Source organism: Polyergus mexicanus, unplaced genomic scaffold (genome assembly GCF_030449975.1).
Source record: "Polyergus mexicanus isolate NDT 795.1 unplaced genomic scaffold, iyPolMexi1.0 SCAF_8, whole genome shotgun sequence".
Classification (NCBI taxonomy): domain Eukaryota; kingdom Metazoa; phylum Arthropoda; class Insecta; order Hymenoptera; family Formicidae; genus Polyergus; species Polyergus mexicanus.
Window position 1 is genome coordinate 11,451,370 of NW_027223328.1, and position 22,396 is coordinate 11,473,765.

The window sequence follows — 22,396 nt, forward strand, 5'->3', positions numbered from 1 at the left end:
CGCTCTCTCTCTCTCTCTCTCTCGACGAGCGAGCGAGTTGGCTGCCGAGCAAAGTCGAGAGCGCGAGACAAAGAGTAGCACGACCCTCTTCCTGGGATGTAGATCAACCACGTCAAACTTGTGGCATGCAGCACACATACATATATAAATTTCTGTAGCGCATATATATATATATAATATATTTTGTTTCAAATTTTATTTTTCTATAAAATAGATTGAAGATGATTAAAATTTTTAGACTGCAGTTAAAACTTTCTTCTCAATTTTTGTTTATTATTTAGGTAACGCTACAGAGTTTCACACTCTTGATAGAGTTAGGCGAATTGCGTCTTTGTTGCGGTCTTTACATTTTCACGCCTACCTACCGATATTTCCTTTGTTTATGTCATCACAGCTAGAAATGAAATCCGCCAAGTCCGGGAGGTTTAAATAGAATTTAAATGTCACGTTTGTACGTGTCGACGTTTAATGCGCGTCTTGACGTAGAATTTAGAAAATTATAATCAAGCTATATATTTGAGAGGGGGACGAATCTTGTATAGAAATATTTCTTTTTATTTCGAATTTATATACTTTTCGTTTATTCGGAGCATATCGATTATCGTGACGGGGAACGGTTAAAGAAAGGACGATACGGCGACTTTCCGTTCAGAGTACGACGTCGACAATCGGTTCGGCGCGTGAGAGTAGCGACGCGTTTCCAGGTAATATCCCACTGCCAAGAAACTCCCCCGGATCGACCAAGACCCCGTACGACGTACGACTCGACGTGAAAACGTCGCGCCGTTCGCCGCATAATCGAACGAACTTGGACGAGCGAGCGAACGCGCGAGCGCGTTTCAGATAAAATCTGTGCGCGCGCCGCAATTCCACGGCAACCGTAACACGAACGAATCCTGGCAAGAGCCTCCGGATAAATAACGCGGCGACGACTACTTCGTCTACGAACGTGTGTATTTCGACGCCCTTTTAACCCTTATCTGTCGATATATATCATGTATGTTTATCAGTATGTTTATTTAGATGAAAAGAGCATCTTGCGTATATTTATTTTTAGACTTTAAATGCAAATTTTTCCTTTTTTCTTAATTTCTCAAGTTCTCCTCGTTTCAAATATAGAATTAATAAAAGAATCATCACAATTTTAATCAGAATCATTAATCGATGGCTCACAAAATTTATCAATTTTACAATTGTTTTGGTATAATGAGAGGGAGAGAGAAGAGAGCACTTTCCTAAAAAAAGCGATTTTGATATAACACTTGTAGATTATTAAAAAAATATAAATAATATATTTAAGTTTACTAAATCACTTTTTGAAATTTTCGCACACTTGATATCAATTTCGTGTGTGAGTTATCACCATATATATATACATATACATAATATTATCATCATATTCTTTGCCTGTTTAAATACAAATGTTAAGTAAAATTAAATACACGTTCTTTAATTATCTTTTTTAAATATTTAGCCATTAAAAGTTCAAAGGGATGCTTTGCAGTTTCGACGAAAATTGCGCCATGCAAATTAGCATCATGTAATATCTTTAATACTTTGAAGAAAGAAAAAAAATGCTGCACGTTTCAATGGATAATCCCTTTTTCGACGAAAAAAGAAAAAAAAATCCTAGAAAAGCAAAACTCTATTTTTAACCTCACCGAAAGTTGAAATATAATATAATCTTGTAAAAGTTTTATCGGGATGTGCCACTTTGTCGTATCCTTGTCAAAAGAGAAGAAGATACTTTGAGCCCGAAAGTTCGAAATACTCGCGAGTTTAACGACACTGCACTCTCGTCCGGATCGGACGACTTGTTTTCGTCCAAGGATTACGGGATTCTGCGGATAACGTGCGCGTTGTGCGAGCGAATTTATGAGATATAGTCACGGTGTCGCGGAGCGACGAACGGGCGAATCGAAAACATCTGTCGCGGCGCGGCGTTCTCGCGCCGCGTGGGGCATGCGTTTGCTCTCGGGTGTCGCAAAAAACCGCAACAGCCTGGAAAACGACGGGACGCGTGCAAATACTGTTGCGAGTGGAGAGAGAATCGATTTTTCTCCCTCGTACCAAGCCTGCGTAATCTACCTGCGATTTGAGTATACGTTGAAATTAAATCACTTTATACACACTTGAATTTATTAAGTTTTTTATAAAGTCTGTGATTATCCAAAACCTTTTCTCTCCCACTTCTCTCTCTCTCTCTCTCTCTCTCTCTATATATATATATATATATATATATGAAAATTATGGAAATTTCGACTGTCGCGCAGGGAGATAGGAAAGCAGACGAAATAGAGGCAGCGAAGGAAATGAGAAAGAGGGAAATAAGAAAGATGTAATAAAGGGCGCGAGCATATACGGACACGCAACACCGGATACCACCCAGACGACGCCTACGCGGCATACGTGCATGCGTGCATGCTTGCTTGCGTGCGTGCGTGCTTGTAGTATACAGTATACATACAGCGTCGAGAAAAGCGTCGTCTTTCTTGTCGCAATAATAAAATAATTGATCGATGGATAAACGAAAGTGTTTGGTTACAATAGCGACTAATTATACAACTAATTATATACATATACATTCGCGAATGCGACAATCCTTTTTAAATTTGAAATAATGCATTATTTACTGATTTGTGATACAGTAACATATCACGTCTGTAATAATTACAAGACAATTAATTTAACCGATCGTGCACACCTCTACTCATTCTTAATCTTTACCTTGCCAATTGGTGTTAATCAATTTATTCGTTACAATTTTGTTGATTCGATGAAAGAAATACTTGATTCGTCATTCGCTGCCCTGCATCGTAAATTTTTTAACCTGTCCGATGATCGATAAGCGGCCGGTAATAGCGGGAGATGAATCCCACAATGTCATTCTGAAGGTTTTTCTAGGTAAACGAAGAAAAGGATTCCTTCCTACCAGTTCGTTCTTTACGATACGCCTCATTACGTGGCTCTTATACGACGGAGCTGAGAAATCCGCCATACAGGTAAAATTGACCCTAGGCAAGATATTTTCGGGGAAAGGCATTCTCGGAGGAGGGAAAGGAAAAGGAGAAGGAGAAAGAGAACGAAACCGACCGTATCCTCGTGCAAAGTATAAGAGGAGGACAATGGACACCCTCTCTTCCGGCTTTTCCACCGGCTGCAACGCGATACCTGCCGCAGACCGATATTGTTCTTAGGTACCTGCGCTCATAGTCTTGAGTCACCGACACCGATATATCGAGTCTTATATACGATAACGAAATTTCATCGACGAATAATTATATATGCCGACGAGAACTCGAGTTGAATTTAAATCTTTGTTGATCAAATCGATTAAATGTATTCCCAATTTAAATTAAATTAATTAAAATTTAATACACAATTTCTAAAATATATCGAATATAACGAAATTAAATTAAATTACAAACTGTATCAATTGTATATCGTTTTTGCCCGTAAATGTAAAACGTGTATAACAATTTTGTCGAATATAAACATTTTTGAATGTTCTCTGTAGCATACACATGACATTCATACGCGTGACATGGATTTGTCGATAATATCCTCTTTGCTACAAATTATGTGCAGAATATATAATTTAAAATATATAATTTAACGGCATATAAATATATACTAATAAAGGCTATCATTCATTCACAAGGCTCATTCTAAACACTTGTATGTATATTATTTTGTAATTGTAGCTCAAAATTTCCTCAACATAGCATCAGTTAGCGAGCACTAAATTCCGATTAATTATTTTCATGGATTCACGCGCGAATTTTACGCGAAGGGGGGGGGGTTAAAAATCTTGCAGTATCAAAAAGGGAGATTTTTCTCGCATCGAGCAAAGTATATATGTAAGACCGATAGAGTTAATGTACAATATTATACATACGCGAGCCTTCCTTCGGCGTACAATCATGCGATCGCTGCCATCCGTAAATGTGCATGCCATATGGTTGGTATCTTCGCCCATCCAACAAACCAACCAACTAACCAACTAACCAACCAACCAACCAACCAACCAACCAACCAACCAACCAACCAACCAACCAACCAACCAACCAACTAACTAACCAACCAATCAACCAACAACCAATCAACCAACCAACCAAGCAACCACCCAATCATCCAACCACCCAACCAACCAATCGACCGATCGACCGACAAATCAACTAACCAATCAACCACCCACTCGTTTCACAAGACGCGTTATTCGCGAGAAAGTTTATATACCTCTGTCCAGCGATCGTGTCCCTCGCGTGTGTGTACGCGTAAGCATACGCGTGTCCCGTTTTTGGCGTATCCTCTTAAACAGGGACGGACCTACACAGGATGATGTCTTGACGAAAGAGAACGAAAAGACGACTAATAGAGAGACAATGTCGTGCGTCAAATTTCGACGAGATTAATCCTTTTTTTCTCGTCGAAATGGAAAATGAAATTTATAAAATTACCGAGTTAATTGACGAATAGCCGTGTGCAGTTATAAGTTGTTACTTTTGTCGAGCGGAAGCGTAGCTCTAGATAAGCCGATTCCTTTGACATAACGACTTAAGGTTATCGGTTTATTATAACAGGAAATAACAACGCATACGGAAATGCACAAAGCGCGGAAACGAAATGCGGAGAAATGCATCTGTTATTGTTAGTATTTCATTGAAATTCCGGTGTTTGTTGCAAAATCCATTTGAAATTAATAACATATATACAATAGATTTATTATTCAATTCAATATTTTATTCTTCTTTAATTTTCGATACTATAATGCCGATTCTCTTTCGCCATGAATACAATTTCGAATCGACTTTTGCTTCAATATCCGTAATCGAAAAATTCATAAAAGAGATTAATAATAATGATTTTCTAAAAGAGAGCTACTTATGTTTATATTTATCTATATACATAAATACATATATACATACGTGAATATATATATATATATATATATACGTAAGCACACTAGGTGCCTACGCACGTCGACCCACGCGCGAACGCGGTCTCTTCCCTCGCTCTCACATGCGAAAAACTATTTTCGGCATTCGTGTACACGCGAAGAAATGCTAAAACGTTGAAATTACACGGGCGTGCGTATATGTGGACGTGCGTACGCGCGGGCGCACGCCCGCATTCGACTGCATCTTACGTATTTATAGCGGCCAACGAATATACGCGCGACGCGTACGCGAGTTGCCTTTTCTGCCCTTTTTTCCTTCTCTCTCTCTCTCTCTCTCTCTCTCTCTCTCTCTCTCTCTCTCTCCCTTTCCTCCCCTTTTCCATTTTCCACGTGCGCGCGCGCCTCCATCGCGCGAATCATCATCGTACATTCCAACGCAATGTAACGTTTATCGACTCATTAACGCCGAATTATGCCCGTACAGGAATTTATGCCACTTCCATCTTTGGAACGCGTACCGTCAAACTCTCTCGACGACACGGACAATCTGTGGAAATCTGGAAACTTTCAAAACAGCGTAGGCTCTTTGAGATGTTTACGCAGCGAGAGTTACGCAACGAGATTTCGAGTGCAATGAAATTTGATTCTTATCGCCAAGTATAACGGTATATATTAATGCTGCAATAGTTTGGCATCATGGCGCGCATCTCTCTCTCTCTCTCTCTCTTTCTCTCATTGTAATGAAATTATACCGTATTTGGCGACAATTGAATCCCTACGAAAAAACTAAAGCTGATGGATTGAACTTGTTTCTTGAAAGAAAGAAAGAAAGAAAAAAAAAATCGCGGTCTAATTTGTTCAAAGCATGCGTCCCAAAATTTTCCAAAACATCTCGTTTTTTTAACATTCCGTGGACATTACACGAGACAGTAGTATACATCGTATTTCGTAAATTATCGTATGCAAAATGTTATTGCATCTTTGCAACGATAAATAAAACTCTGAGAATACGCGTAAAGTGAGAAATTAAGCAGGTGGTCAAGATTCAAATTGAAGTTGTAAAAGCGCGATCTATTCGCGGCGACGTGATTTCCAACAGAGTTTGTCTCCTTCATTGATTCAAAGTGTCCAATTTATTTCAGGCTCGCCTACTTAAAATAAAGCACAATCCGCACAAAGATTCTCGCATTCTCACGCCACGTCCATGACACGCTGCTCGTCGTGCTCTTCAAATTTGCTCTCGCTCTCGCTGTTCTATTTAAAGCCGGCGACTCCCGTCCGAACGAGGTTCATTAAGCCTCCGTTTAATTCAAGTCGCTCGCGCCACTCCCGTCCGCCTTCGCTCAAGCGCCAATCGATCAATTCTACGTCTACGCTGACGTCGATCATTCATCGATATACCAGTGCGCGCTCCGTTCTGAAAGCGAAACCCGCGTTTCGACGACCGATAGCGCCAGTCGTAAGCGAGAAAATAAAAATAAACGGCAGTGAAACAGTCGCGTTTCTCCGCCTGCTCGTGGCATACAGGGTGTCCTATATATACAACAAATTAATCTCGATAATCCCCACAAAAATTCTATGGTTAATGCAAGACCCTTTTAACATCAGTATAAAAAATTTTATAAATCTCTATTTCATTATCTATGAAGGTTTCGCTGTTGGTTAAACTTGTAAAAATTAATACGCCAAAATCTCTCGCAACTTTCAATGCTACGTAACTATTTAAACTCTTATCCAGTTTATGTTGAACAAAGTACATGTCTCAATCGTATATTGTCCGTGTAATCTCGATAAACTCGAAATATACTCTGTACCCCAATAGTCGAGTATACTCGCGTACTTTCGCCGCATCATTCCTTATATTGTACTATATATCGACGAGGGACCTCGCTCCCGGCGTCGCATTCTGAATGAAACTTGGAGCGAGACCGCGTCGAGAGAGGAACCAGCGAGGGGTCAACGTTCCCTTCCCCCCCCCCCCCAAGGACGACCAGGGAAAAGTTAAAGAACAACCGGAGATGGGAGGGAAAGGAGGCGAAGGAAAAGAAGAAGGAGGAGAAGGAGGAGGAGGAGGAAGAGGAAAAGGAGGAGACAGAAAGGCACGCGTACTTCGCGTACGCAAAGGGGGGGGGGGGAATGGACGCGAAGGGAGACGAAAACGAAATGAAAAGAGAGAATTCCCGATTCTCGCGCTCTTTTAATTCTCGACTATAATTGTGTACAGCGAGTGCATTGTATGAAGGATGCGCCAAATAAAACCAATTTGTAGATACTTATTACAATATCCTAATATAATAAATCAACTTGAAAATTGAACCGTAGAGAGATTATACAATAAAATTAATGATATTTAACTCCGCGATTGCGATATAGTAAAAACGAGTATTGATTACGTGATTAATTACGTTACGTCGTCTTGTGCGATCAATTAGAAAGCAGAAACCGCGCATTACGTCATCATAATTGAGTTAATTCGTCGATTGTTGGAGATTAACCATTAACATCCAGATACTTAACTCTTTGATACGATACGATCTTTGTACCTGACGAATTTTCGAAACGTCCACTCTCCATCAAATTACAGTCCAAAGTGTCTCTTTTATTTACGAGATATCGCGGGAGTAGCCCGCATCGATCTTGGTATGTATGGTGGAAAAATAGGTGCGGTACACGAGGATTAATCCTTTCAAGTTGAAAGCCCCCAGTTGATATCGTTAGGGTAAAAGCAAGATACAATTGTCAATTAGACCGCACCTAATTCGTGACACATGCTCTCTACTCTCATTTCTCGTATATTTCTTTCGCGAATACATATATTGCGACGCACACCTATATCGCTGATATAACGAGATAAGTGTAATTAGACGGGTCACACTTGTGATAAGGGGGAGGGGGGGGGGGAGAGGAAAGAAATTATTTGTAATACGCGACACGAAGCAATAAACTAAAATGCAAGTTCCTCTTATATAAGAAGGATAACGTATACTGCAGAGCATCTCGTCACGTTTGTTTTTCACCGTTCGCCGGAAATAAGTTTATCTCATTTATCTCATCTCCGTTCACCTCTATCGCCTGTACATGTATCTTTACATCCGATAAAGACACTATCTTCGCGCGAATATAATATAACTTCAATCATCTTGCAGGCTGTATATAATGCCGTGCACGTTGCGTCCCTATGTTCCAGAAATAATTTTGACAATTCCGGAATCTTCAACAATTATCAACATAAATTACTTTAGCGCCTCAACTATATTATAATGGAATTAATCCGACCTTCAAATTTCAAATTAATAAATGTTGCATTTTATACACATATATTATAGATTTAATATCAGGTCTATTTTAACACTACTTGTAATTAATACAAGAGTAAAAGAATAAAAAATCTATACATTATATATACATATATATTATATATAAATATATTTGTGTGAAAAAAATAAGAAAAATAAATGATTTCATCATATGTATTGTAACCGAATTAATTTTGATATTCGCAATCTTTTTAAATAAATCGACTTGTGCACTCGATTAAAAAGGAAACAGATACGAAAGTCAATAGGAAATTCGCCTCTCCCGTGACAATGTCGATTGTTATCAATACGATTACGTCGTTATCTACGTCGCATCGATCGATCCTGCCGTATTGACTCGCATTAATCACGATTAATCACGACGATTCGAGAGAGACACCTCGGCACCGAAAAAAACGTGCGATCATTGAGAGACGCCTCATTAATAATTGTCTTGTAACATTTGCATCTCCGATCGATAGGGAATACGCATCGATAAATCGTCAAACCGTTTTATAATGTGCTCTATAATTCCTATCGAGTTCTTCTCGTTCGGAATAATCGGACGAGAAGGCGAAACGAAAAAGAAATCGATTAGAAGGGGAAAAAAAAAGGAAATATTTCTGTTTCGAAATATATATACCAGGAGAAGTTTGACTTATGTTGCATACGATTCGTTGTAAATCAAATATTTTCTACAAACGTATGATAAATTTTCAACAGTTTATCATATAATTCAAGATATCGTTATTTAATCAAACAAATTCGATCATAGTTGCCTGTTTCGACAAATAAGTGTAAATATATGTATACCAGATTAAATCATTGGCACACGGTACAATTTTTCATGCTATATCGCAAATTAGTAAATTGTTAGAAATCCTTCACGTCTAATGATGCATTTCTAGTAATTTAATAACATGCGATTTAGCGTAAAAAAAAATCGTACCATGTGCCATTGCTTTTGGATCATCGATCGCATATAAAACGTCGATTCTTTGGGTGGATCGATAAAACAGAATGCTAGAAAGAGACAGTCTCGAACCATACGGTAAATGAATGGCGCGACGGGAGAAGATGGAAGAAAGAGAAGGACAAACTATCGACGGCGGAAGAGAGAGAGAGAGAGAGAGAGAGAGAGAGAGAGAGAGAGAGAGAGAGAAACAGGGGGGGGAGGGAGAGATCGCGGAGAGGCCGGATGTGACGCGACACACATAACGACGACTCGCTTGTAGATTGCATTCGATGCTCGCGCAAAAGCAGACGAGAGGAAGAAACGAGTCGGCAGGATATAGACGAGGAGGAAAGATTGTGAGTAGCAAAAGAGAAAGACCGATAGTAGAGACGGAGAACAAGACGGAGAATGGGCAAAGAGAGAAGAGAGAAGATTGAAATGGAGGAACGTGAGATAACGGAGTTGGCAAACACGAAGATAGCGTGGTGCTGGTATTCTCGTGTTATTTGAATGAGAAGGGAAAAAAGAGAGAGAGAGAGAGAGAATAAATGAAGAATAAGAAAAAACGAATAAGAGGTATATATCTCGCGAGTGAGAAGGGAAAGGGAGAGAGAGAGAGAGAGAAACGATTATATAGATTCGAGCGTGAGTTTGATTCGCTACTGGGAGTCGGGAGAGCTCGATAGGCTTACAATTAGCCTTAGGATATCGAGAGTACATCTGTGACGTATAGAATTAACTTAATGTATGATTAACCCGATCCAGGTATCGATATAGTACGCGCGCATATTTAAAGCAATACGTCAGAAGGTCGCGTGTTTCACACACACAATTGGACTTGTTCAAATACAATTGAATTAGCCGTGTTACCGACAAATGCAGAATAATGGAGAAACGTTTAATTATTTAACACACGTTACTCTACATATTAATTTCTTGCATGGCAGTGATAAGGAGAAGTAAAAGAAAATCGATCCTTTTGTAAAAGATACGCGGTATTCGTATCTCATATTTTTCTAATAATTTAATTATGTACTTTAACATGTTTCGCGAGTGATCGTCGGGCTTTTTCGAGATTAACGGATTTTTCTTTTCCCGACTATTGATGAATTGATGCGCGATGTATCGAGAACCTGCTTTTAGTTTCTTTAATTTTATCCATTAAAAATTCATTTAATTAATGGATAAATGATGAAATAGTCGAATGCGTATCGATAAGATATTTTTTGATCCAACCTTCTCTCAATGTGTTTAAATATAAAATATACAATTCTCATAAATAAATATATATATTTCATGAATAATATATTGGTTTACGATATTTTGGAAATCGTTTCTTACCTATAATGAAAGGAAGAATAAACTAGGCATATATTCGCTTTTCCTGCCGTTCGGTCTTTATCTGAGATATGCATATTTGTGTGACGCGAAGAAACACAAGTAAAACGAAAAGAAACATGTAGAAACCGTTATCGTTTCTTATTATTAAAACTATCGGAGTATACAATTGGGATAAATGTTAAGATGAAATATAATAAATGTGTAAAAAATTTATTCCGCTCTAAAAAAAATCGACTGAAAATTAATCAGGAAATGGTTAATCGATGCATTCGTTAATGTGTAATATTATATCTCGTAAAAAGATAATTATATTATACATAACGGAATGTCAATGCGAATCCTCAATGAGTTCTCAACGAGTTGTTTGTACGAGTCGTGTGAGAAGATTACGTTTCGATCGAATCTCGAGAGAGAATCCGAGGCTATTCGTTCTCGCACGCCAGTTGAGTCGCCTACTTTTGCACCATGCGTGGAAATCATGGTTTCATTCATGCCGGATCGACTTGGCGGCGTATATGGCGCGCGTGTGCGTCTCTCGCGAGGCATGCGCGCGAACGTCATCGATAGAGCTCTACGCTCTACCTCGTCGAAGAATCGATGTGTATCGTAGCGCGCTCGCACGAGAGGATACGCGGGCACAACCGCGCGTGCGCGCGCGCTCGAAACTCGCACGGCGAGCCGAGAGCCGAGTAGCATTCACGGCGTGGTGCGTGGTGGTGCCAATGAGAGCGAACGAACGACATGTTCCGAGCCTCTGTGTCAATAAGCCTCGTGCGCACGCACGCACACAGGCGCCGCGCTATAGCGGGTGACTCGCGGAAACGCCGCGAAACGGCCTCGCTGTTCGGAGAACAATTCACAACGCGAACGCATTTTCAACGATATCGTACGACCGGAAACTAAAGTGAATCCGTTTATTATTTAGTAATCTAGTGGATTAAACCGAGCTATAAAAATGTAGCATCGCGTATCCAGAAAATTTTTGTACGACAAGGAAGCAGAAAAATCCACAGCGATTAAAATCGAGACGATCGATAGTACTCTATGAAAATTGTATTTGCCAAAAGTACGCGTCTTTTTAAGAATAAAGGCTATTTCTCGTAGATTTTCAATTTCAGCCTATTACGCGATAATTCATCCCCAACGGCGAAAGAGAGAGGAGGGCGTACACGCGAGCGCGCGTGCATTTACGCGCAACAGTGTGAGTTTTACGAAAGACGACGGCGCGACTTTCTCGCAAACTTTCTACACCTGTGGGTTTCATTCACCGCTTCGCCCCTGTCACTGGTTCGGTCTAACTGGTCTCTATGAAAGCGTAGTGTGACTCAATGCGCGCAACGAGTCACGCTGGTCTAACCGGCGTCGATAGAGTTGGCGCGAAGTCGCGCGACCTCGTCCGAGAGAGAGAGAGAGAGAGAGAGCGGTGAAGGAGACGGACAGATTTATTGTGTTCCGCGAGAAAATTCGCCGAGGACAAATACGTAATGGAAATATATCCAAGTATACGAGCAGCTAAAAATATTGAGAGAAGAACCGAGAATATAAGAGCGAAGAGAGACGAGAAAAAGGGGAAAATCTCTTATAAGAGATTTCAAATTTAACTTTCATTTTCATCTATTAATCGAGCTTGTGAAAAAAAAATTTTTATTAAACGCTCAATCTCAAACAAACAATGGCTATTTTTGTAATATTATTATTAATACGTGTGATACAGCGCATGAGAATCAATCAAATGTTACAATATAGAATTTTTAAGACAATAATTTACTATACGAAAAAGTATACGGACGTAATTCCAGAGTAACCTAACGTAATCTTTAACGATACGGAGAGCGATATAACGAAAAGATGAAGCGAATGGACAGCTCGATCCAATCAATTTCCGTCGGAGAGCGACGCAGATATTTTTCGGAGCTTTATCGCTCTCGACCGGCGATGATTAGCGCCGGCTTGGAAATAACAAGGCGGAATTTCGTAAACGAGCACGCGGTTTCCAGATTTACCCGCGTTCTCTCTCTCTCTCTCTCTCACTTCCTCTTTCGTCGTCTCGTTTCCAAACGCTTCGTCTGCGTTTCGCCAAGAACGCGACGTGTGAATATTGTACAAAGTATCGTGAATGTAGCCGATATAACTTTTGGTCTATATAGATTTCTCGACGAATAAAGAGTTGTAAAAGAGTCGTTTGACCGATAAAAATTCAAATGTTGCAAGTTATACGCCTCGGTATCGAATATTTCGACGCCAAAATTCGAGTAAACATTCTCGAACAAACTAGAATTATTCAAGATGTAAAATTTCACGATTCTTTAAACCGTCAACCGTACAGAGCAATTCGTAATAAGTTTGTTAGCTTCAGGTCACCCCGTATGCCGTTACTAATGACATACGCACAAGCGCGCTGAGAATCGACGGTTACGCGCTCATTACGAAATCCCGGTTCTCTTCTCGTCGACTACGAGAGTACGGGCAAATAAACAGAAGCGAAGCGACGAGCGAAATGGGGAAAAAAAAAGAAAAGGAGAAACGTCGGCAGTCAGTTGGTCCGGGTCATTTGTCCGTCAGCCGTCCATCCCGGATGTTGTTTTTCCGACGAAATCGTTCGATAAACTTGCAATCGACCATGGCGGGAGACACGTATCTAGCGGTATGTTAATATATCCGTCATTTTCACCTGTGAGCAACGATATACCCATCGGCGTGATAGCCCTAATGGTGTTATAATGGCGCCGCTATTCGCCGATAGCGCAATATTACTGTGTATCGGCGAGCGAAGGTAACCACGTGGCACATTTGTCGCGTCAGTTTAGAGATGGCTAGATAGGTAAACACGAAAAATTTTCAACGCGCGCGACGTAATTTAATTTATTTTATTAAAGATTTAATAATCCTCCCCCCCCCCCCCCGTCCCAAGAACTTGTAAATATTTTCACTTCTTTTGTCATCCTCACACACGAAATATCGCGTTTCGCTTGATCAAGGGAACTCGCCTACGCGTTTGTTTATAACTATCCTGTACTACTTTGGAACGCGATTATTTTTTCCTCGCGCACGCATTCTAATGAGGACGCAGCCATTTGATCCGAGATTAACGCGTGATTATCTTGGAGCAACTTGAGGAACGAACGTTGCACGTCGCTCGCGAGATAAAAAGATTAGATTATAAACAAATTTGTCGCACTCACCGGTACAACTAGGGGGCCGTAGAGGCGCAGGATACTGGGGCGGCGTCAAGAGTGGCGGCTGCGGCGACACTCGAACAACGGCCGAGGAGGTCGTTGAGCCTTGGGAGGACGTGGACAACGTGGCTGGCACAATCGCGGCCGCTGTCGTCGTCGTCGTCGTCGCCGTCGCCGTCGTCGCCGTCGTCGTTGTCGTCGTCGTCGTCGTCGCCGTCGTCGTTGTCGTCGCGGTCGTCGTGATCGTGGTCGTCGGCGGCGCCGTCGTCGTCGTAGCCGCCGTCGTTGCCGTATTATTCGCCGTCGACGCCGGACGTCGCGGCGCGTCGCACCTTAATACGACGGCGGCGTTGAACGGTCGAAGCGGCCGCCGCGGAAGCAGCGCCGGGGGCGGTTTGTCGTCCGAGGTATCCACACTTTCGGCACTTCCGTTTCACTTGTACTCCTTTTTTACCACGGGTATACGTATATAGAACGTCGCGCTCCGAATACAACGCGCACTTTGAAAGTGGGAATATATATATAGGCGCGCGGGCGTGTGCGTATATATGTAGGTATATATATGTACATTCGCGAGAACGAGAAATTACGACGCAAGAGTACGGTTCCTGCTCCGCCACTTCCGGTGCACCCGAGAAAGACTGAACGTCGGTTCGTGAACTCAAATTCCACCTCTTCCTGCTTCTCCTCCTTCTCCTCTCTTTCTCCTCCTCCTTTTCCTTCTCCAACTACTCTACTACTGTTATACTGTCGTTCCCGCCACCGTCGCTGCTGCTGCCGCTGCTGCTGTTACTATTACTATTACTACTACTACTACTACTTTTCCCCGCTCGCACTTCCGGCACAAGTCACAACGTCACAGCACGCAAGCACATACGTATCTTCCGAGGCGAACACGATCCGTGAGTGCGGAAACGACATTACAGGCGAGCCGAAGCGCACGCGCGCGTGCGCGCGCGCGCGCGCAAGCTCGCTCGCTTCGACTTCTCTCGACTCGATCGAGAATGCGGCGAGCAACGCCACTCGCGCTCGCGTCCAGAGCTGGATAGACCGGCCACGAATGTAGCAAACGAGACGGAGAGAAAGAAATAGAATGACGGCCGAGAGTACGAAAGAGAGAGAGAGAGAGAGAGAGAGAGAGAGAGAGAGAGAGAGAGACACACACACACACGCGCGGTGACACGACACAGCGACGAAGAGAGATCGGTACACCGCGGGGTCCTCTCGTACACTGGCCAATACACATACGACACGGTTCTCTTTCGGTACCCCGAGCCCCGAGCTCCGAGCTCCGAGCTCCGACACGACGCGCTCTCGCCTACCTCTTCTCTCTGTTTCTCTCTCCCTCTCTCTCCCTTTTCCGCAGAGCACGTACGCGTTCGCTCCTGAGCGAGAGGGAGAGAAATCGCGCTGCTACTACAAACGCGCGAGACAGAGACGGACAGTGGAGCGTGAGAGAGAGAAAAAGTACAGGGGAAAGAGAGAGAAAGAGAGAAGGAGATATACAGAGATCAAAGTGGGGAGAGAGTCGGAAAGAGAAAAAAAGAGGGAGGGAGAGAGAGAAAAGAGAAAGAGAGCCGACTGAATCTCGCGTAGGCTGTCTGCCAGTAAACAGGCACCTTCATTCACTGCTTATTTTATACGGACGGCCCCTATATGCCCCACAGAAATAGCCACTCTCGTTCCGTCCTCGTCGCTCGCACGCACGCACGCACGCACGTACGTACGTACGCACGTACGTACGTTTGTACGCATGGGCCGGATACGCTCTCTCGCGCTTGCGTCTCTCTCTTTCTCTTTTCCAATCCGACTCTCTCTCTCTCTCTCTCCCCCCGTGTTTCTGGCTAACCTTTCTCTCGCGCTCCCGCATTCGTGTCACGCGGCTCGCATCTCGGATAACCGCGTTGGTCTTCGTAAAAAAACGTCAAGCGGGAGTATGTCGCGACGGCCGCGCTCCTCGTCGCGCATCCTTCCACCCTCTCTCGGCGACCTTTTCTCCTCAATGTACTTTCCCTCTCTCTTCGAGGCGTTGACTCTTTCGACCGACCGCGCCGAGGGATGCTTCGCTCTCTTCCGTTACGAACAGTGGCGCGTCGTCGACGCCGTCGATGACGACAGGTGCACCGATACCCTTCGTCTCGTCGATGCGTCAAATAGCGACGTCGTTGGATTTATTCGATTTGTAAATCGTTGAAGGTATCCGAAATTCCTTTCGCTCATATGTCTCCATTGTCGTCGTTCCGACGACGATAAACAATATTTGCTCGCAGTATTTATTTCGTGCTCGTTTTTTTTACGAAAAACTTTTCTCCGTCTTTTTGAACCGCAGCTATTTTCCCGCCGTATCACCGTAACGCGTTTTTGACGACGACACGCGCGAATGACGGTAGGGACGATTTTTTGCCGAAGAACAGAGAGAGAGAGAGAGATACGATGATATCGTGGCTTCTCGATAGATAGATAGATAGATCGGGTTGGCGAACGATGTAGAAGTTTGCGCCTGCGCTGGTTCTCCCGAATGGCGAGCCTTCGGGTCGCGCCAATGTGTATTACACGAACACATCGCACACGCGCGCGCACACGTAAAAGGAACACTCGCGCGTGTCTCTCTGAAATACCGGGTGATATATACTTGTGCGATAGTGTGCGCGTCTCTCTTTCCTCGTCTTTCGCGTCGTTGAGACGAGAACGGTGGGATTATGAGTGGGGCGAGGAGTGGAAGGAAGTGAAAAAGGGGAGTTGGTCGAAGGGCGATGAGGAGCAAAGAGGACGTAGAGGGAACGATCTCGGGCGCGCACGCGTCGTGTACGCGCGTTCGCTCGCTCTGTGGAGCGTACGCGAGGGAGACGATAGAGTTGAATTTCGCGTGTGAGAGAGAAGCAAAAGTTCAGCTGGCCTCGGCAGCCATGCCGGTGTACAGCTCGTGGCTCGTGGCGAGTGCGAGTCAGGCGCGTATTATCTCGTCGCCGGGGCCACTGGTCGGATCTCGGATCTTTCTTTCCTCTTGATCTTTCGAGTAATATTCTTTAGAATCTATTTGCCAAACTATCTGCTTGAATCCTTTTCCGCTATCCGATATACTTGCACCTCCTTTCGTCCCGTTCAGCGACGTTCGTGATGTGATGCGACGTGACGTTTCCTAACATCCTTGACGGCTCGCGTGGCATTCGTCGGCGTAATACATCAACGGTCACCGGAGAAAGATTTTTCACCATACGAGGCTCACATTCGCGTAAAAATTTGTCACCGTATTATGCGCACGATCCGACAACACGATGGTCTTTCCGTCGTCGCGAGGTACGTGCAACGGGACGCTCGTGTAATGTCCAATGTATCGCGTATCGCGTCCTGTGGCTTCCACAAAATGCGTTTACACAGAGTATCGTACGTAATACGACGCGACGGCTCTCTCCGCAAACACAACTCCACACATGCCACCGTTTATCTTTCTCTCTCTTTTTGTCCAGCAGAGTGGCGATCGCCCCCAAGCTTTCCGGAACGACCGGATGGCGCACGGCGCTGCTGCGACGGTGTAAATTTTACTCGCATACAAACAGCTCGAGCGGCGCTTTGTCTCTGTCTCGCTTCCTCCGTGAACGGGGCGCGCATGCGCCGCCCTCTCGCATTGAAAGGAGCGTATGCGCGAGAGCAGTACTTACGCGTCGCGCTCCGCGTCTCTCGCTCGCTCGTGCGCGCACGCGCAAAGCACCCACACGCGCGTCTCGCGCATCGAGGTACCGTGACGCTCGCGATCCTTCTCCCTTCTCTCCTCCTGCCCAGCCCCGCGTCCTCCTATACTTGACGAGTCAGACGCGATACTTCATTCATGCTCGTATTGTGCGGCCAGGACCGACTCGCGGAGCCGCGATATCACGTGGGCTTTTCGAACTTTTATAGAAATGAGAGAGAGAGAGAGAGAGAGAACGAGCGCTTTGCCGTTATAAATTTCTCTGTCGTTATTTTATCACACTCGATATACATATACGCATGTATGTTTATTTATGTGTAAAATATATATTTACATCTTATACCATCTATTTATTTCACTTAACGTTCTATCGCGATTGAAAAAAATCTCTTCCCACATTTAATAATAAATCTTGTGCGTCGTTTAATCATGTGTGTCGCTTTTTCCTCTTTTTACTAAAATATGCGCGTAATAATTATTAATTGTTTAAAAGACAGTAGTCGAGCGAAATTGTCGAGGGGAGCAAGGCAATAATAGAATGGGTGTATCCGTTCAGGTGATCGAACGTTGTAACACACCGATCCTGCGGCCTGCGGCGCGTATAGTAGTATCTGGCTCTCCCACATGTCGGAGCGATTCGGTTCTCTTCGTAAACGTCCGCCGACTACATCCTCTTTCATCCTCCTCGCACTCGTCGCCCTTTATGAACCGTCGCTCGCTCTCTCGCTCCTTCCATCTCCTCTATCTCCTCGCCCCCGGTCCCGACTCCCGACCTCGCTCCACCTCTTCTACGCTCGTCCCATTTGCTCGCCGATATATCGTACACGGAGGTGCCGTGTGTGTATTAAATATATATTTGTAGGCGCGTTGCTCCTCCTATATACCCGCCTAGGCAAACGACAAGAGAGAGAGAGAGAGAGAGAGAGAGAGAGAGAGAGAATAGAGTAAAAGCGATATGTCCTTTTCGTCCTTTTTACGCTGAAACCATAAACGCGATTCCAGCGATATTATGTTTCTCTCTCGATATGCTTTTCTCTACTTTATATGTTAATAGTTATAAATTACAGGTCACACATTTTAATGTGTTAATAATATAATTATTAATATATACAACCTTATATATAAGGAATATAATTTATAAAAGTTGGGCTCGTCCGGTTGACATAATTAATCGTATGAAAAATGACTACGTCGCTAAATCAGAAACTAACGCGATAACTCTATAAAATAAGTTTATTTTATATAAACAACAATTTTGCTTCATCGGATTTTTTATCGTAATAAAAAATAATAATATAGAGATCGAACGAGGAAACGTACATCGTCGATGACGATCGCTCTGCAGATAAATCCTGATAAAGCGTAATATACGCCTATAGAGGCTGAAGACGTTCATTCATAATTTGCATCGTGATTTATTGGAAATCCTGTTGCGAGCGAAACACGCGCGTTCTGCGTTTTACGAAAAAGGATGTGCACAGCTTGCAAAATTACGATCTAGTAGTTTCCCAAACAGATTCATGGGGATTATAAGTCTATACAATCGCAATTGTAACATTAAACTTTTCGGGGATTAAGCAAAGTATTGTATTTACAAAAATATTAAAAATATCAGTCAATGCCAAATACTTTAATATCGCAATTCTCGGAGTAATAATGATTTTTAATAAAAATGAAGCATCTTTCGACGTAAAAAAAAAAAAAAAAAATAAGATTGAATTAATCTTTCGGAGAGTAACAGGACGTACTTACCTGAGGGGAGCGCCTTGGCTTATCTAATAAGGTAATACGGGCGAGAACATTGTATCGTACACGTATCGCGTATGTACACATGTACAGGGAGATACTCAAGGTCCCTGACGGAGCATTAGTTTAAGTTACGCTACGCTCTCTATGATCTTTGCGAATTTAACACCGAGGCGCGCACCTGTCCAAAAGTGGCCGTGGGGTAGAAAAGTCGAACGAGAAGTGCGCCCCTAAAGATTACCGCTGTCATTAAGAAGTTCTTTTTGCAATATTATATTTCGTGTGCGTTACTCTGTTCCACATTCATCGTTTCATTTCATTTTCTATGTTTATTTCAAGCATACTCAAGCCGTATGTATCGTATTGAATATTTATGCAACATGACTGTTGTAGGTGGTTGAAAAAATACGAATTTACTATCAGCTGTTAATGATTTTTTTTAACCTTAAGTTCAATCTTTCGCACATGTCAAACGCTCAAGATTGAAGTTAAACAGTCAAAGAGTCGATTCTGGTTGTGAGTCATGATGAATACTCAGAATCTATTCGGGATATTCTCGGAAGCGAAAAGAGTGAGAAAAAAAGTAAGCAAAAGAGGAGGAGCGACTATCTGTAATACGTCTCAATAGTGTTTGTACGATTGTCGATAACATTTCTCTCGAATGAAAATACGGATTATTAATTAATACATGTTGTATTTATCGCGTCTAAGATCTAATATTGAAAAAAAAGAAAAAAAAAGAAACACTTTTTACGATTTTTTCCATCGCGATTGAAATGCGTTTCAATGAATTCATGGACGGCGTTGCAACCGGAGGCAAAATATATGACGTACTTTATTCCGAGAAATGGCAAAAGGCAACTTCCTTCTCTCGCTGTCATGATATTCATCGGTCGATTCGTGATTCGACCGACCAATACGGGGAATGTTCATCACGAGACTCGTTCAAGTCTCTCACTCATTTCTCCGAAACGTACATACACATAAATGTCGAGAGGATTAATATAATATAAAAAACGCAGCGTTACAGTTCTCGACGAGAAGAGCGGATCTATTAATCTATCCATTTAGATTTAGATAATAACAACAAGCGTTCGTAACTCGATTTAATCGATAGATGGAAATAGATGGATTTTACGGTCAATTTCTCAGTTCAATTTCCACATTAGTATTCTAATAGAGAGATATCGTACGCGAATGAATTATCTCGCAAAATATCATTACCTGTATCTATTGGGAAATAATCAAAATATAGAATTTATTTCCGTCATACGATTAAAATATCATACAGAGCACTAAAAAAAAAAAGATAGATATTTGCCCAATTTGCCATTTATCGGCCATTTATGTTACTGTTAGTAATACGGGCGACGACGTTTATATCTACACGCCACGCGGGCGTGGCGGCGATGCGAATCGCGTGCACCGCTTCCCTCGAGAGGATATCCGGTGTGGAAACGTTTCCCCTCCCGCTCGCTCCCCTCTCCTATTGGATCTCACTCCCTCTCTTTCTCTCCTCTCGATGGTTTCCCTCTCCGTCTTGCTCGATAGAATCGCGCGTATATCATCCTCTGCGTCATTTCTCTTTCATAGCACGGTAACAGCGCGTCCTCAATGAGTCGACCAACAGTCGCATTCGCATTGAAAGTTTTACTTTACGTGAAATACAACGGAGCCGGTGATGGGATTTTTCGTCGACAGACCCTAAGTCCGTCGCAATTCACGCCCATTCATCCGTAAAAATCCCTTTTGCGATCGAGCGAGACTTTATTGGCTCTTTTTTTTTTTCTTCTTTTCTCCAATTCTCAGAGTCAGGTCACGGTAATGGATTAATGAATAGCGATCTTTTTAGAATTTAAATTTAAACACCTTTGTAATCGATGATGCGTAATTTTTATCTCTAACGTTTCAGATTTCAAGTGAAATTTTTAATTCCGAAACTAAACGCCCTCGTAGTATAACTCGAAACGTGTTAAAATTTAAAACATGAGAATTTAGAAATACACGAAATGTATTTTAAAAAAAAATGTTCTTTTCGATGATATCATTGAAAACTCTTTCCTCGTTCTCCCCTTCATATTTTCCTGCGCCATTGCTTTCGGTAATTGCAAGGTTAATTGTCTCTAATTAAGTAAGTCATACGAGCGATATAAAGAAATTAGTGTACTCGGAATAGCAGTGGCGAAATGTTACCCTCATTTTCACAATTATATATTTCCTACTTACTTCCTCTCTCTCGCTCTCTCTCACACATTTTCCTATATTTTAAGACCAACTTTCATTATGTTTTCATCGACAATGTTATATCACAACTGTTAAATATTTGATTATTGTACAGCGTTGCAATTTCAAAAAACGATAATAAAATATGTTTTTATTATTAGAAAGTAAGAATGAGTATCCCTGGCTTCTTTTCATCCTCGAAATGAATAGACTACGCGCCTCAAAATTTTGCCATTTATTTGACGGTCATCGCATATTGTTTATCTATAAATAATTATATTCTTGTTTTTTTATAACATCAAGGTACAGATTCTCTTCGCAGATATAATAATGATTTCAAACTGTTGATTACTAAGGTCACATTTTTAAGGTCATATTTTCAAGAATTGCCCCGGATACGGTATCGGTTTTAACGTTAACGTTAGCAAAGACTCGATCGATTGCATCGATCGACGTCGCATCGCGATGCAGCTTGTAAATCATTCGATTTCACGTAAATGGCCGCGCAGACGTGTACGACGAATGCGCGAGCACGCACGTGCGCATGCAGTTGCACTAACACAGTGCAATCGCACCGCACGTCACGCACAGTCGGACAGTCGGAGAGAGGCGCGAGGACAACCTGCAGCAGATGCATGAATGACTCGAAAAATGACGCGCGCGCGTTTATTGAGCGGGAGCTGCCGATACGCGCGCGTTCTCGCTTGCTCCCAGCAAGGACACGACATATATTATTTTCCGACTTGGACTAGCGACGGACTCGAACAACTCGAGAACCTTAATCATCGATCTTCCGACGCACGAGTTTACGCAAATGATGCAAAAATTATCAATTGCTAATTGATCAAGTATATAAACTACATCGTACCAGCGAGATGTACGTAATTTACATACATAAAGAGAAAAGACACTCGACACATATAAAGTGACATTCTTACAATTTGTTATTAATTATATAAGAAAAATAATACAGATATACATCTGTAAGATATATTTTTTTAATAATTTGAAATTGTTTCAAAATATTTCATCTTATTTCGCGAATCACTGTATATAAAAAAAGACGGTCTA

General features: G+C 42.3%; 1 protein-coding gene across 1 annotated transcript in view; it reads right to left on the bottom strand.

Moving 5' to 3' along the window:
• The window catches only part of Sty (sprouty signaling antagonist), a 28,319-nt gene extending 13,026 nt beyond the window's left edge, over positions 1-15,293 (bottom strand). The window contains exons 1-3 of the mRNA XM_070299776.1: positions 15,251-15,293; positions 14,401-14,503; positions 13,675-14,093 (exon numbers count right to left, since the gene is read on the bottom strand). Of these exons, the coding sequence (XP_070155877.1) occupies positions 13,675-14,093; positions 14,401-14,503; positions 15,251-15,293 (565 nt within the window). The remainder of the gene's footprint in view (positions 1-13,674; positions 14,094-14,400; positions 14,504-15,250) is intronic.
• Between the last annotated feature and the right edge of the window lie 7,103 nt (positions 15,294-22,396).